This window comes from Hyperolius riggenbachi, chromosome 9 (genome assembly GCF_040937935.1).
Source record: "Hyperolius riggenbachi isolate aHypRig1 chromosome 9, aHypRig1.pri, whole genome shotgun sequence".
Taxonomy (NCBI): Eukaryota; Metazoa; Chordata; class Amphibia; order Anura; family Hyperoliidae; genus Hyperolius; species Hyperolius riggenbachi.
This window is the reverse complement of record NC_090654.1, coordinates 52191667-52206018: the sequence shown is the minus strand read 5'-3', so window position 1 is coordinate 52206018 and position 14352 is coordinate 52191667. Positions and strand designations below refer to the sequence as shown.

General features: G+C 44.8%; 2 protein-coding genes across 2 annotated transcripts in view; one reads left to right on the top strand and one right to left on the bottom strand.

The window, feature by feature from the left end:
* The window catches only part of SEC13 (SEC13 homolog, nuclear pore and COPII coat complex component), a 29793-nt gene extending 21702 nt beyond the window's left edge, over positions 1–8091 (bottom strand). Inside the window, exons 1-2 of the mRNA XM_068252753.1 lie at positions 7986–8091; positions 3040–3084 (exon numbers count right to left, since the gene is read on the bottom strand). Coding sequence (XP_068108854.1) covers positions 3040–3084; positions 7986–7988 — 48 coding nt within the window. The 5' untranslated portion in view covers positions 7989–8091. The remainder of the gene's footprint in view (positions 1–3039; positions 3085–7985) is intronic.
* A 35-nt stretch (positions 8092–8126) lies between these two features.
* Positions 8127–14352, top strand: part of LOC137532339 (cullin-associated NEDD8-dissociated protein 1-like) — a 50515-nt gene continuing 44289 nt past the window's right edge. Inside the window, exon 1 of the mRNA XM_068252752.1 lies at positions 8127–8247. The gene's annotated coding sequence lies outside the window, so the exon portion shown is untranslated. The remainder of the gene's footprint in view (positions 8248–14352) is intronic.

Sequence of the window (14352 nt, the reverse complement as noted above, 5' to 3'; positions counted from 1 at the left end):
GCAAACCCGGAGTATCCAGCCACCCTGCCCAAATTAAGTCAAACTTCCCAGCTGCATTTCTATGCTGGTAGGTAACTTTTTCCATCTTTAGGTAATGATTCACTTGTTTTATCCAATCTTCTACTTTAGGGGTATTGGGGCTTTTCCATTGCATTAGAATTAGCTTTCTAGCTTGAAATAATAGGCGCAGGATCATTATTTGTACCTTTTCTTGTACTTTCAAATCCAGGGATGAGCCCAAAATGCATATCATTACAGATCTAGTTATTTTTTGTTTAGCAACCGTATCTATAATATCCATCACCTCCCTCCAGTATCTATGCAGCTTATTTGCTTCATTTTTAAAAAAATACAGTTCCCATTCACTTTAAAAGGACAAATGTAGTGAAAGGTATATGGAGCCTGCCGTATTTATTTCCTTTTAAGCAATAAGAGTAACCTGGCTGACCAGCGGATCCTCTGCCTCTAAAACTTTTAGCCATAGACCCTGAAGAGCATGCAGCAGATCAGGTATTTGACATTATTAGAGATGATCACAGATATGCAAATTGTTCCGAGTTGATGCAAGTGTATGCAGCTTGAAAATGGACCAATCATTTTAAACCCAGGTTGGTCCTTTTTCAAGCTGCATATATTTGCATAAAAAATGCATAATTTCGGAACAATTTGCATCTCATTGAACATCCCTAGACATTAGTCAAATCTGAGAAGGTTAGCTGCATGCCTGTTTCTGGTGTGATACAGACACTACTGCAGCCAAACAAAATCGGCAGGGCTGCCATGCAACAGGTATTGTTTAAAAGGAAATAAATATGGCAGCCTCCATATACCTCTCGCTTCAGTTGTCCTTTAAAGAGACACTGCAACATCAAAAAATTCACCTCGGGAGGGGAAAGTCTCAGGGTCCCAATGAGGCTTCCCATGCAGTCCTCTGTCCCTCGGGGGTCTCGCTGCAGCCCTCCGAACAGCGGCCCGACAGATCCGACAGCTTGTTCAATATTTACCTTTCCAGGCTCCGGCAGGGGCGATGTTGCGGCTTTCGGCTCCGAAGTAGACGGAAATACATGATCTCAGTTGGGTCCATTCTACTGCGCAGGCGCAGGAGACTTGCGCCTGCGCAGTATAGCAGACCCGACGGCGATCGTGTATTTCCGTCTACTTCGGAGCCAGGAGCCGCCACAGCGCCTGCGCAGGAGTCGGGAAGGTAAATATTTACATCGCCGCTGTTCGGAGTGCTGCAGCGAGACCACCGAGGGACGGAGGACGGCGTGGGAAGCCTCATTGGGACCCTGAGGCTTCCCCCTCCCAAGGTGAGTACCCCCCAGGGGAACTTTTTGATGTTACAGGTTTTCTTTAAAGCAGACCTGAACTCTTGCAAAGGAGAGAAGAGAAACACAGATAAATCCATCCTGTGTGTGTTTAAAGAGAACAGCCGGTCTAATTCCCCCTTCTCAGCAAGTAATGAGCCAGTGCAATTTGAGCTGTCAACTGTCTGCCAAAGTTTTGCGCTAATATGTAAACACAGGAGGTTAACCCTTTCTGTCCTTCCAGCAAACCAGGAACTACACTGCAGCATCTCTGTAAGGAGCTCTATAATCAGTAACAAGGAAATGTTTTCTCTTATGCTGTTGCTCATCTTTTAAAGCAGAGAGGAATTTCTGAGTTCAGGTCCGCTTTAACCATTTATGCCGCCTGGACGTAATTAAAAACTACATCTACATACTTTTTTCAATGAAATAAACAGACATTATTACATTTAAAATTAACTGTTTATATTCCACACCAAAAATTACCCAAATAAAATTTAATGGAAAAAAAAAATTACAATTAAAAAAAAAAAGCCCAAACAAATAGTTACCTAAGTGTCTGAACTTTTTTAATATGCATGTGAAGTGGGTATATTACGATACATTTTTTAAATTATAAGCTTGTAAATAGTGATGGACGTAAAACTGAAAAAAATGCATTTTTCTTAATATTCCTGTGAAAATGCATTTAGAAAAAAATAATTCTTAGCAAAACCTACCACCCTAAGAAAGCCTAATTGGTGGCGGAAAAAACAAGATATAGATCAATTCATTGTGATAATTAGTGATAAAGTTATTGGCGAATGAATGGGAGGTGAAAATTGCTCGGATGCATAAGGTGAAAAATCCCTGCGGGCTGAAATGGTTAAAGAGCAACTCTACACCTGTAACATTATCAACACTAACACTTGGGCAGTCAGTGTTATCACAGGTATATCTGTGTATCCCAACTTGTTAAACAAAAAAACACTGACAACATATCAAGATTAGTTAGTTTGAATTGTGTATTTCTTAGTTGTCATGTAGTTTAAAAATCCTTTTGTTCCTTGCTGACAAGTCAAAACACAGTAAGAACACAGAACATTGTTTTTTTTGTAGTTTACCAAATATTTTTTTAAAACTGTCTGTTTACACAAAAAACTCTAGAAAAACAACCGTCGCGTCTGTTATGCCTGGTACACACAATGCAATTTTCTGTCTTTCAAATTGATTATTTCTAACAGGCCTGATCTGATTTCTGATTGTTTTTCTGATCGATTTTGTATAGAAGTGATGAGAAATCAGATCGGACCAGCCGGAAATAATCGATTCGACCATCGATTTGACAGAAAATTGCATTGTGTGTACCAGGCATTAGCATCTAGCTTGCTGGGGAGATATAAGGCAGCCATTGTCTTGTACAGTTACACATGCCACAAGTGAATAAAGTATCCCATCAGCTCGCTCTGTGTTCCTGGACTGCCACACAGGCCGCTATGCAGAGCAGGATCCTGATACACTCTATACACAATCACACAGGGCTCTGAGTGTTCCTGGACTGCCACATAGGCAGTTACACAGAGCAGGATCCTGATACAGTCTATACACAATCGCACAGGGCTCTGAGTGTTCCTGGACTGCCACACAGGCCGCTATGCAGAGCAGGATCCTGATACAGTCTATACACAATCACACAGGGCTCTGAGTGTGTCTGGAAAGCAAATAGAGATAAAATGCCGGATTTGCTACTTACAATCATGTCCTCGTGTGAGGTGTCCACGGTGTTTATCACGGATACCTGCAATGAGGAGGGAAGGGTCAGCCTTGTGTTATGTCCCAGAGGAAATACATTGTGCTAAAAGCAAATTAAAGTTGACCTGAACTCTTGCACAGGACAGAAGGAAAACAGAGATATGCACCCCGTGTGTATTTAGAGAGTTTAGCCTGTTTAATTCCCCCCTCATTTGTGTCTAATGCTAGGTACACACTATACAATTATCTGGCAGATTCACCTGCCAGATCGATTATTTGCAACATGTCTGTTCTGAATTTCGATTGATTTTTGATTTTCCGAATTTTTTTTTTTTAATCCTTTTTTTGATCGATTTTCATATAACTGAACAAAAATCGATCGAAAAAACAACTAATAAAGATCGTAAAATCGATCAAAATTCAGATCAGACATGTTGGAAATAATCGATCTGGCAGGTAAATCTGCCAGAAAATTGAATGGTGTGTACCTAGCATAACACAAGTTGTAAATTGATCTCTCCCCTGTGTCACATGACTGCCACGACACATAAGCCCATTTGAAAGCACAGGATGTAAACAATATGTCAGCTTCCATGAATCAGGAAGTGGAAACTGTGCAGATTTATATGAGCTCTAACAAAGAAATGTTTTTGTTTAAAGGTTATTATGCTGTTGTGTGTCTTTTAAGCCTCATTTACACAGTACAATTTTCCATCAGATTAGATCTATTAAGGTGGCCACACACACCATACAATTATCTGTTCAATTCAAGAATTGCAATCAATTTTTTGATTGTAACATTTCAAAAATCTGACCACACACACGTTCATTTTTTCCCCAATTATGATAAAAATGATTGGAAACTGGGTAAATTGCTAGGGTGTGTATATTAATAAATTGACAATCTAGCACACAACATACAATCTTTAGAAAAATGTAAGAAAAATTTCCTGCTTTCCGGATCGATAAAAATCAAGAAAAAAAATTGGGAAATTCGATCGGATTTTTCAGTCGAATGAAAAAAACAAACAAAAAAAAAAACCTTTTTTTCGGAGGAGATCCGATCATGTTTATTGAACTGCCGTAAAATCGGATCATTTTATTGTATCGTGTGTGGCCACCTTTTGACGGATTTATTAGATGATTTTCAACTGGTCCAACCGGATTGCATTAATTTTAGGTACTTATAGCAAAATCTATCGCAAAATTGATCTGAAACTATTTGGACGTCTACACACGATGCAATTTCTTATTAGATCTATCTAATAGATCAATCTATCTGATGGAAAATTGTACCGTGCAGATGAGGCTTTAGAGCAGAGAGGAAGTTTTGAGTTCAGGTCCGCTTAAAGCAATTCTATTGTTCACTTTCATTTCTGAATCTTTAGCCAGAATTTTAGTATATTAAAATGGCCGAAGACTCGATTTAATAAAGTAATACAGGCGGTCCCCTATTTACAACGGGTTCCATTCCGGGAGATTGCTTTTTAGTTGAAGTTGTTTGTAAAGGTAACCATATATATAGTGATCTTTGGACAGATTGACTAATGCCAAGTACACACAATGCAATTTTCCATCAGCTTGACAGTCAAAATGATTATTTCCACCACATCTAATATTTCCAATCATTTTTCTAATCGATTTTCCTTTCACTTCTATACAAAAATCGCTTCGAAAAATGATTGGAAATCAGATCGGACCTGTTGGAAATAATCAATTTGACAGTCAATCTCATAGAAAATTGCATCAGGTGTACTAGGAGACTTATCAAATCTAATCGGAGAGAGAGATCTCTTGCCTGCACATACACTGCATGCCGATTCCCAATCGATTACAGGTAGGAGTGTGTCGAAGGGATATGGGGTAGGTGGAGAGAGGTGTACAGTAGCCATATGGGGTAGGAGTGTGCAGAAGGTATATATAGGGTAGGTGGGGAAGGAGAGATGTGTATATTAGGTATATGGGGTAGATAGGGAGAGGGGTGTATGTTAAAGGACAACCGATGTGACATGTGACATGAGGAGATAGACCCGTGTATGTACAGTGCCAAGCACACAAATAACTGTGCAGTGTTCCTTTTTTTCTTTCTCTGCCTGAAAGAGTTAAACATCAGGTATGGAAGTGACAGTTTCTGTCCGGGTCGGACTGGGTCAGACTATAAGGCCTGGTGCACACCAGAGTAGTTTTTCTGAGCGTTTTGAGTTTTTAAATCTGCTGCTAATGTTATCCTATGTGTCTGTGCACACTGGAGCAATGAGGTTTTGTAAAAAACCCCATAGCATTACACTGGGAAGAGCTTTTAGTGGTTTCAAAAGCTCTTCCCAATGTAATGCTATGGGTTTTTTTTCCAAACCGCATTGCTCCAGTGTGCATAGACACATAGGATAACATTAGCAGCAGATTTAAAAACTCAAAACGCTCAGAAAAACTACTCTGGTGTGCACCAGGCCTAATAGCATAACCATCACTGATAAGTAATTACAGCCATAAAACACTTTCCTGTCAGTAAATGGCTTCTGAGAGCTGGAAAGAGATAAATAGGGTCAATAATTCATAGATTTGAACTCTGGCATACTTCAATTAAGGTTTCATTGAGCAGAGACAATGAAACAGTAAAAACTTAAAAACTAGTTTTAAATGTAAAATAAAAAAAACTGTGGGATATCTAAAAAAAAAATGTTTCAGTTTATTTTCACCTCGGATGTCTTTGGCGGTTATCCCGAGCTATGGTCGGAGCGGAAAACCGCAGCTAGCCGCCGGAGGCTGTATGCAGAGCAATGCGCGCAGCGGGAGCGTTTCTACATACCTCCCGGGGAGCCCGACGTCAGCTGGCATTCTTTTTTCCTCTCCTCCAGTGCTCTGCTTCCTGCTGGTGAGATCGCCAGCTGTCATCATGACGACAGCCGGCAATTTCACTTTAGAGTTGCAGCGCCACCCGGAGGATGGAGGATTAACTGCAGCGCTGGAGCCAGGGAGGTGAGTGATTGCTGGGCTGCTGCAGATCTCCCTGGCAGCATGATTTTTTTCCAGGTTTTAGGGTCTGAAAGAGTGCAAAAAAATTGCACCGCTTTTAGACCCTAAAATCCGGAAAGAATCAGAACGCCAAGGGGGCTAAGCATATAGGATAGATACAAGATGAGTGTACGGTACGTATTTGGGGTGGGTGGGGGAAGGAGCACACAGCAAGTATATGGAATATCCAGAGAGGCGTACAGTAGGCATTAATGAACTCAAACAAACGAGTAGGTATTGATGACGGCCAGGGAGGGTGTAGAGTAGGAAAATGGGGTAAGTGGGGGAAAGGCTGGGCACTAGTCTACTTTAGGGGACACAGAAGGAATCCTCATAGGGAACAGTTCTTCAATCACTGCACAAAGCTTTGCGATTGGCCAAACAGGGAGAGCGTAATTTACAACAACCTTTTGGAAACCTAGCAGCCCGAGAGGGTGCCATCCACCCAATCATGTTAGCTACATGGGTCCCTGCTGGGTCCCCTAAAGTAGACTAACGCCAAAAGGCTGTACTTTAGCTATATGAGGTTGATGTGTTAAGTGGAGTACAGCAGAGCAGTTTTTGGCAGGAGAGGGAAGGAATGTACAGCTTTATGGTGTAGAATTAGGAGTGTAAGGTATGTATATGGGATAAGTGGGGGTAGGGGTGTACAGTAGGTATATGGGATAGAGGTGGGGAGGGGTGTACAGTATGCAAATGGTATGGGTAGGGGAAAGAATGCACAGTACAAATATATGAATCATGCAGAACAGTGTGCAGTAGGTACTAGGGTTGGCAGGGGTGGAAGTCCAGTAGGCATAAAGATTAGGTATGGATTGGTGTACAGTAGGTATATGGAGCAGGCAGGGAGGGGTGTACAGCAGGTATATGGAGTAGGCGGGGAGGTGTACAGTAGGTATATGGAGTAGGCGGGGAGGGGTGTACAGTAGGTATATAGAGTAGCTGGAGAGGGGTGTACAGTAGGTATATGGAGCAGGCGGGGATGGGTGTACAGGAGGTATATGGAGTAGGCAGGGAGGGGTGTACAGTAGGTATATAGAGAAGGCGGGGAGGGGTGTACAGTAGGTATATGGAGTAGGCGGGGAGGGGTGTACAGTAGGTATATGGAGTAGGCGGGGAGGGGTGTACAGGAGGTATATGGAGTAGGCGGGGAGGGGTGTACAGTAGGTATATAGAGAAGGCGGGGATGGGTGTGCAGGAGGTATATGGAGCAGGCGGGGAGGGGTGTACAGGAGGTATATGGAGTAGGCGGGGAGGGGTGTACAGTAGGTATATGGAGAAGGCGGGGAGGGATGTACAGTAGGTATATGGAGTAGGTGGGGAGGGGTGTACAGTAGGTATATGGAGTAGGCAGGGAGGGGTGTACAGTAGGTATATGGAGAAGGCAGGGAGGGGTGTACAGTAGGTATATGGAGTAGGCGGGGAGGGGTGTACAGTAGGTATATGGAGTAGGCAGGGAGGGGTGTACAGTAGATATATGGAGCAGTCGGGGAAGGATGTACAGGAGGTATATGGAGTAGGCGGGGAGGGGTGTACAGGAGGTATATGGAGTAGGCGGGGAGGGGTGTACAGTAGGTATATGGAGAAGGCGGGGAGGGGTGTACAGTAGGTATATGGAGTAGGTGGGGAGGGGTGTACAGTAGGTATATGGAGTAGGTGGGGAGGGGTGTACAGTAGGTATATGGAGTAGGTGGGGAGGGGTGTACAGTAGGTATATGGAGTAGGTGGGGAGGGGTGTACAGTAGGAATATGGAGTAGGTGGGGAGGGGTGTACAGTAGGTATATGGAGTGAGTAAGCAGGGAGGGGTGTACAGTAGTAAGTATATGGAGTAAGCAGGGCGGGGATTTGGAGTAGGAGGAAATGCTGCAGATATACAGAGGTGGTTGGATGTGTAATAAGTGTATAGGCTAGGTAAGTAGCCCAGTTTAACCTACCATCTTGGAGGCTCTTCTATACCCCTATCAGACGTGGCAGCTCCCGGCTGCAGGTTCCACACAGCCGACACTTCCGGTAGAGCACCACTGCTTCCGCTCCGGGCAGGAATAGAAGCGTCAGACAGAAGTTCCGCTTCTGCTACCGGCCGATAACTGACGTCACTGCTGTGCTTCTGCCGCGTGTCCCCTGCCGAGGGGGAAGCTGAATTGTGCACCCAGCGACACGTTGCGCAGTCTGCCCTGGACTCGTCATTTTGCCCATGTGAGGACTGGAAGTGTTTCCCTCAAAGGGATACTGACTGAAAAAAGCCTAATTGAAGCTTTACCTGTATTGCTATTTGTGTTTCTAAACTTAAAGGACAACTGAAGTGAGAAGGCGATGGAAGCTGCCATATTTATTTCCTTTTAAAAAAAAAATCCAATTGCCTGGCAGCCTTGCTTATCTGTTTGGCTGCAGTAGTGTCTGAGTAACACCAGAAACGAGCATGCAGCTAATCTTGTCAGATCTGACAATAAAGCCAGATACTCCTGATCTTCTGCGTGCTTGTTCAGGGTCTATGGCTAAAAGTATTATAGGCAGAGGATCAGCAGGACTGCCAAGCTACTGGTATTGCTTAAAAGGAAGTAAATATGCCAGCCTCCATATCCCTCTCACTAGTTGTCCTTTAAGGTCCCTCAGGGAGTACATTTGAAATGGGCGCAGGATATATATATATATATAATGTACAGCGCTGCGTAATATGTCGGCGCTATATAAATACTAAAAAATAATAATAATAATAATATATGGCTGATCCTGCTTCTGCACAAGTCGGGGCCGTATTAATTACTATTTCCCCCTCCAGGCCAACATGGATAGTGGGGAAATTATATAATTCGGCTTCCAGCGATTGCTGTAGGCCGAATTATTGCGGTTTTTAAGCAACTTCGGCTCCGTCTTCTGACAGCGCCGACGTTACTCACTGAGCGCCGCTATAGACTGATTCCCTTTATAGTCTATGGCTGCGCCCAAATCTAACAGCTCCGAAAAGCACTGCTCCGCCCTTAGGCACCTTTCACACTGTGGTGTTGCGTTGGCCTGGTTTTATGACAGCTCGACGCTATGCCAGTGAAAGTCTATGGGGCCTTTCATACCAACGCGATGCGACGGAAGTGATGTTTTCACCGCACACCTACGTTACCGGTCAACTTGCGTAGCGAATTGCGGCAGACTGGAAGTTATGTATGTCTATGACGACTCGTATATTTTTTTAATTTATTTTAGTATATTGCACCGACATATTACGCAGTGCTGTACAGAGTATATTTTTCTTGTCACTAACTGTCCCTCAGAGGGGCTCACAATCTAGTCCCTACCATAGTCATATGTCTGTGTATGTATCATGTACGGCATGTATTGTAGTCTACGACCAATTTATCGTGAAGCAAATTAACTTATCTGTACGTTTTTGGGATGTGGGAGGAAACCCACGCAGATACGGGGAGAACATACAAAATCCTTGCAGATGTTGACCTGGCTGGGATTCAAACCGGGTACCCAGCGCTGCAAGGCAGGCGCGCTAAACACTACATCACCATGCTGCGTATAGGTTTAAAGGTTTGGGCGGTAGGGTTGCGATGCGCAGTAGCATATTTTTTCAATGCACTTTCGCGAAATTTGTCTTTTCGCTGTCAGGAAGTAAGTGCTAAAGAGCTTCACTTCCTGCTGCCAGATGGGGAATAGCATGGAAATCCATGAAGGCTGTTTTTGGCGTTGCGTTGCAACCCTCACATCGCACCGCTAATGCTGGTTAGCAGTGTGAAACCAGCAACCAACACACACCATGCAATCTTGGTTGTACAGATTTACCAAATCTATGTAGTATAAGGGCCAACAGATTTAAAATACCTTGAATGATTGATTGGATAAGCTTTTATACTATATGAAAGTGGTAAGATTGAACAACCAAGATTGTATGGTGTGTGTTGAGCCTAAGTGTCCTTCCAGTCTCCTCCGTTGATCCGCTGTCAGCCCCAGTGTAGTACGCATATTGGGTGGGTCGTGCACTACTGTGCATGCGCTGTCCAGGCAGCGCAAGTTCCTCAAACGCACTCCTGGCACCAGGAGCATTTTGCGCATGCGTGATTACGTATCTTTGTGAGCTGCGCATACGCAGAAAGCTCCCGCCTGGGTGGCTTGATCCTGGGTTGTCTGGCAGTTTCCTTATCTCCCCAAAGTATACCCTGGTAGCCTAGTGTTCCCCCCCATCCCCACACCATATTCGCTGGTAGCCTAGCCTTCCTGGCGGTAAGCCCGAGCTGAGCTCGGGCTATGCCGCCGGAAGGCACCGCTCAGGCCCCGCTGGGCCGATTTGAATAATTTTTTTTTTGCTGCACGCAGCTAGCACTTTGCTAGCTGCGTGCAGTGCCCGATCGCCGCCGCTACCCGCCGATCCGTCGCGCCGCAGCCGCCCCCCCCCCCCCCAGACCCCGTGCGCTGCCTGGCCAATCAGTGCCAGGCAGCTCTATGGGGTGGATAGGAATCCCCTTTGACGTCGGTGACGTCATCCCGCCCCGTCGCCATGGCGACGGGGGAAGCCCTCCAGGAGATCCCGTTCTTTGAACGGGATCTCCTGATCGCCGATCGCCGGCGGCGATCGGAGGGGCTGGGGGGATGCCGCTGAGCAGCGGCTATCATGTAGCGAGACTTTGTCTCGCTACATGAAAAAAAAAATTAAAAAAAAAGATTTGCTGCCCCCTGGCGATTTTTTTAGCAAACCGCCAGGAGGGCTAGTGGTACCACCACAGTGTTCCCTGGTAGCCTAGTGGTCCTTTCATTCCCCCACCATGGTGTTCCCATCTAATGGCCCCAACCAACTCACCATAGTATTTCCTGGGCGTACATTTGAAATCGGCACCGGTAGACTTGGGCGCAGGATACAGCGTTATATAGCTGATCCTGCTTCTGCACAAGTCCGGGCCGATTTAATTACTATTCCCCCTCCAGGCCACCATGGATAGTGGGGGAATGAAATAATTCGGCTTCCAGCGATTGCTGGAGGCCGAATTATTATGTTTTTACGCAACTTCGGCTCTGTCTTCTGACGGAGCCGACGTTACTCACTGAGCACTTCAATAGGAATGATTCCTATTGAAGTCTATGGAGGCGCCGGCTGCGCCCAAATCTAGCAGCGCTGAAAAGCACTGCTCCGTTTCCTGGATGTCTAGTGGGTTATCCTCATAGTATTCCTTGGTCATCTAGTAATCTTTATCCCCAGCTACGTGCCTGATGCCAACTAAATCACTTTTAGGCCTCTTTTCCACGGACTGTTGATAGGCAGTGTAATGTCTCTTAGGGCCCATTCACACTTGAGCGTTTTGCCGTCGATTTCGTCAAAACGCTCAAACACTAGCGCTTTTGAAAGCGCTAGTGTAATAAAACCCTATGGGCCCGTTTTTACTTGGGCAATTTGTGGTAATCGCCGCAAGTCGCCCAAAAACACGAAACACAAACGCGTAGCCTGCACCATTTTCAGGCGATTTCCCGGCAATCGCGTTTCAGTTCTATAGAAGCGCTAAACACGATCGCGGAGAAATCGCTGCAATGTCCAGTGATTTTTTTCCGTGAGAAATCGTGGAAAAATCACTCCCGCAAAACCTTTCAAGTGTGAATGGGCCGTTAAACTTTCACAGCTGCTCACTGCTGCCTGGTAACTGCTTGTTGCTGCCTGATAACTGCTCACTGCTTGCTGAGCACACAGTTCAACAGTCCGTGGAAAGGAGGCCTTAAAGTACATATCCAAGGAAGGTCCAGACACTGGCCAGTAGGGATGATCAATGAGATGTAAATTGTTCTGAAACTATGCAAATGTGTATGCAAATGTTGCAGCTTGAAAATTGGCCAATCAATTTAAACCCAGGTTTAAATTGATTGGTCCATTTTAAAGCTGCATATATTTACATAAAAATTTGCATCAACTTGGAACAATTTGCATATCTGTGATCATCCCTACTGGCCAGTTCCTGCATCACAAACCGCAGTTTATTATTATTGCTACTATTATTTAGATCTAGCTGAAGACTCAGCGTTGTTCGGGTATGTATTTGGTTGGTGTTGGGTCTGGCCACTTTTTCTAACCTTGACACATGGTCACTCAATTTTGTGAGCTTAAGGCCTCCTTTCCACGGACTGTTGAGCTGTGTGCTCAGCAAGCAGTTACCAGGCAGAAGTAAGCAGTTATCATGCAGCAACAAGCAGTTACTAGGCAGCAGTGAGCAGTTGAAAGAGTTTGAGAGGCATTTCACTGCCTATCAGCGGTCCATGGAAAGGAGGCCTTAGGGTCCTTGGCATCAATAATGTGAGAATGGAAGCAGTTTATCAAACAAATCTGTTTGGCTGTTTGTGGCTCTGCCCTCTTTTCTGAATTTGAATACCAGTCAACTAATGACTATCAGGTTTAAGACCTCTGCCATTATCAGTGTAAAAATGGCAGCAATTTAAATATTCCCTTTGAAAATCAATAGGTGAATTTGGCTGTTGTAGGCTCCACCTACTTTCCTGACTAATAATCCCGGGTGGTTAAACTTTTGCCACGTTTGAGACAGGTGCGTAGCTGGGGGGTTATCGGGCGCTTAACCCCTTTAAGAGAACCCGAGGTGGATCTTAGTGGGGCAGATGGGACACAGAGCCATGTTCTCTGCCTAATGACATGCCTCTGTGTCCCCGCCCGGCGGCTCGTTCAGAAACAGCCTTATCAGTCCGCCGACAGTGCGTACGCACGCACTACAGTCTGCTGAAAACCCGCCCAGCGTTTGCTGCTGTAGTGCGTGTGTATGCACCTTAAAGGGACACTTAAGTCAAACAAAAAAAGTGAGTTTTACTCACCTGGGGCTTCCAATAGCCCCCTGCAGCTGTCCGGTGCCCTCGCCGTCTCCCTCTGATCCTCCTGGCCCCGCCGGCAGCCACTTCCTGTTTCGGTGACAGGAGCTGACAGGCTGGGGACGCGAGTGATTCTTCGCGTTCCTGGCCACAATAGCGCCATCTATGCTGCTATAGCATATATCATATACCATATAGCAGCATAGAGGGTGCTAATCACTCGCGTCCCCAGCCTGTCAGCTCCTGTCACCGAAACAGGAAGTGGCTGCCGGCGGGGCCAGGAGGATCGGAGGGAGACGGCGAGGATACCGGACAGCTTCAGGGGGCTATTGGAAGCCCTAGGTAAGTCAAACAAAAAAAATGCGTTTTACTCAAGTGTCCCTTTAAGGCCTGGAACCCACTACAAATCGCTAGCGTTTTCTAAGCAATTTCATGAGCGTTTTCCGGCGCCTTGGGGATCGATTTTAAAAAGTGAAAGCTTTTTGTCAGCGATTGTGTAGCGATTAGCGATTTTTTTAATTCTGATTGGTCCTTTCAATGTGTCATTTTTTTACTTTTTTTTTATAGTAATTTAAAATCGCACTCAAATCGCCATGTGTAGCGATTCATGAGTGATTTGCCAGCGCTTCAATACTTTACATTGAAGCGCAAACGCAACTAAAATGCTGCATGTTCTGCGATTGCAATTTTGCTAATCGCAATCACTACAGTGGAATTTGTTACATTTATCAACATTGGCAGAGCATTTAGGGAAATCGCTAGTGATTTAAAGCGCTCCCTAAACGCTCAAAAAATCGCTCTAGTGGGTTCAGAATGGCTGCAGTGTACATTTTCCCATTTTAATTTTTCATTGGCTGTTATATGCTCCGCCCACTTTCCCTGAATTTTTGCCCTTGGTCACTAAGTGACAAACTCCTAAGATTGGGGACTCAGGCTCTATTACTGTGAGAATGACAAGCCTTCTAAATTCTCCCATTGAAGTCCATGGGTGAAACCTGACTGGCTGTTTGTGGTTTGGCCCAGGTGCGTGGGGGGGGGAGGGGGGGGGGCTTGAGACCCCCAGAAAATATATTACCAGGCAGTAATGATGTGTATACCAAGTTTTGTTGAAATCATTCAAGGCGTTTTGAGGGGATGGTGGTACATACACACAAAAATATATATACAGTGGTGTGAAAAACTATTTGCCCCCTTCCTGATTTCTTATTCTTTTGCATGTTTGTCACACTTAAATGTTTCTGCTCATCAAAAACCGTTAACTATTAGTCAAAGATAACATAATTGAACACAAAATGCAGTTTTAAATGATGATTTTTATTATTTAGTGAGGAAAAAAACCTCAAAACCTACATGGCCCTGTGTGAAAAAGTGATTGCCTTACTTGTTAAAAAATAACTTAACTGTGGTTTATCACACCTGAGTTCAATTTCTGTAGTCACCCCCAGGCCCTGATTACTACCACACCTGTTTCAATCAAGAAATCACTTAAATAGGAGCTATCTGACACAG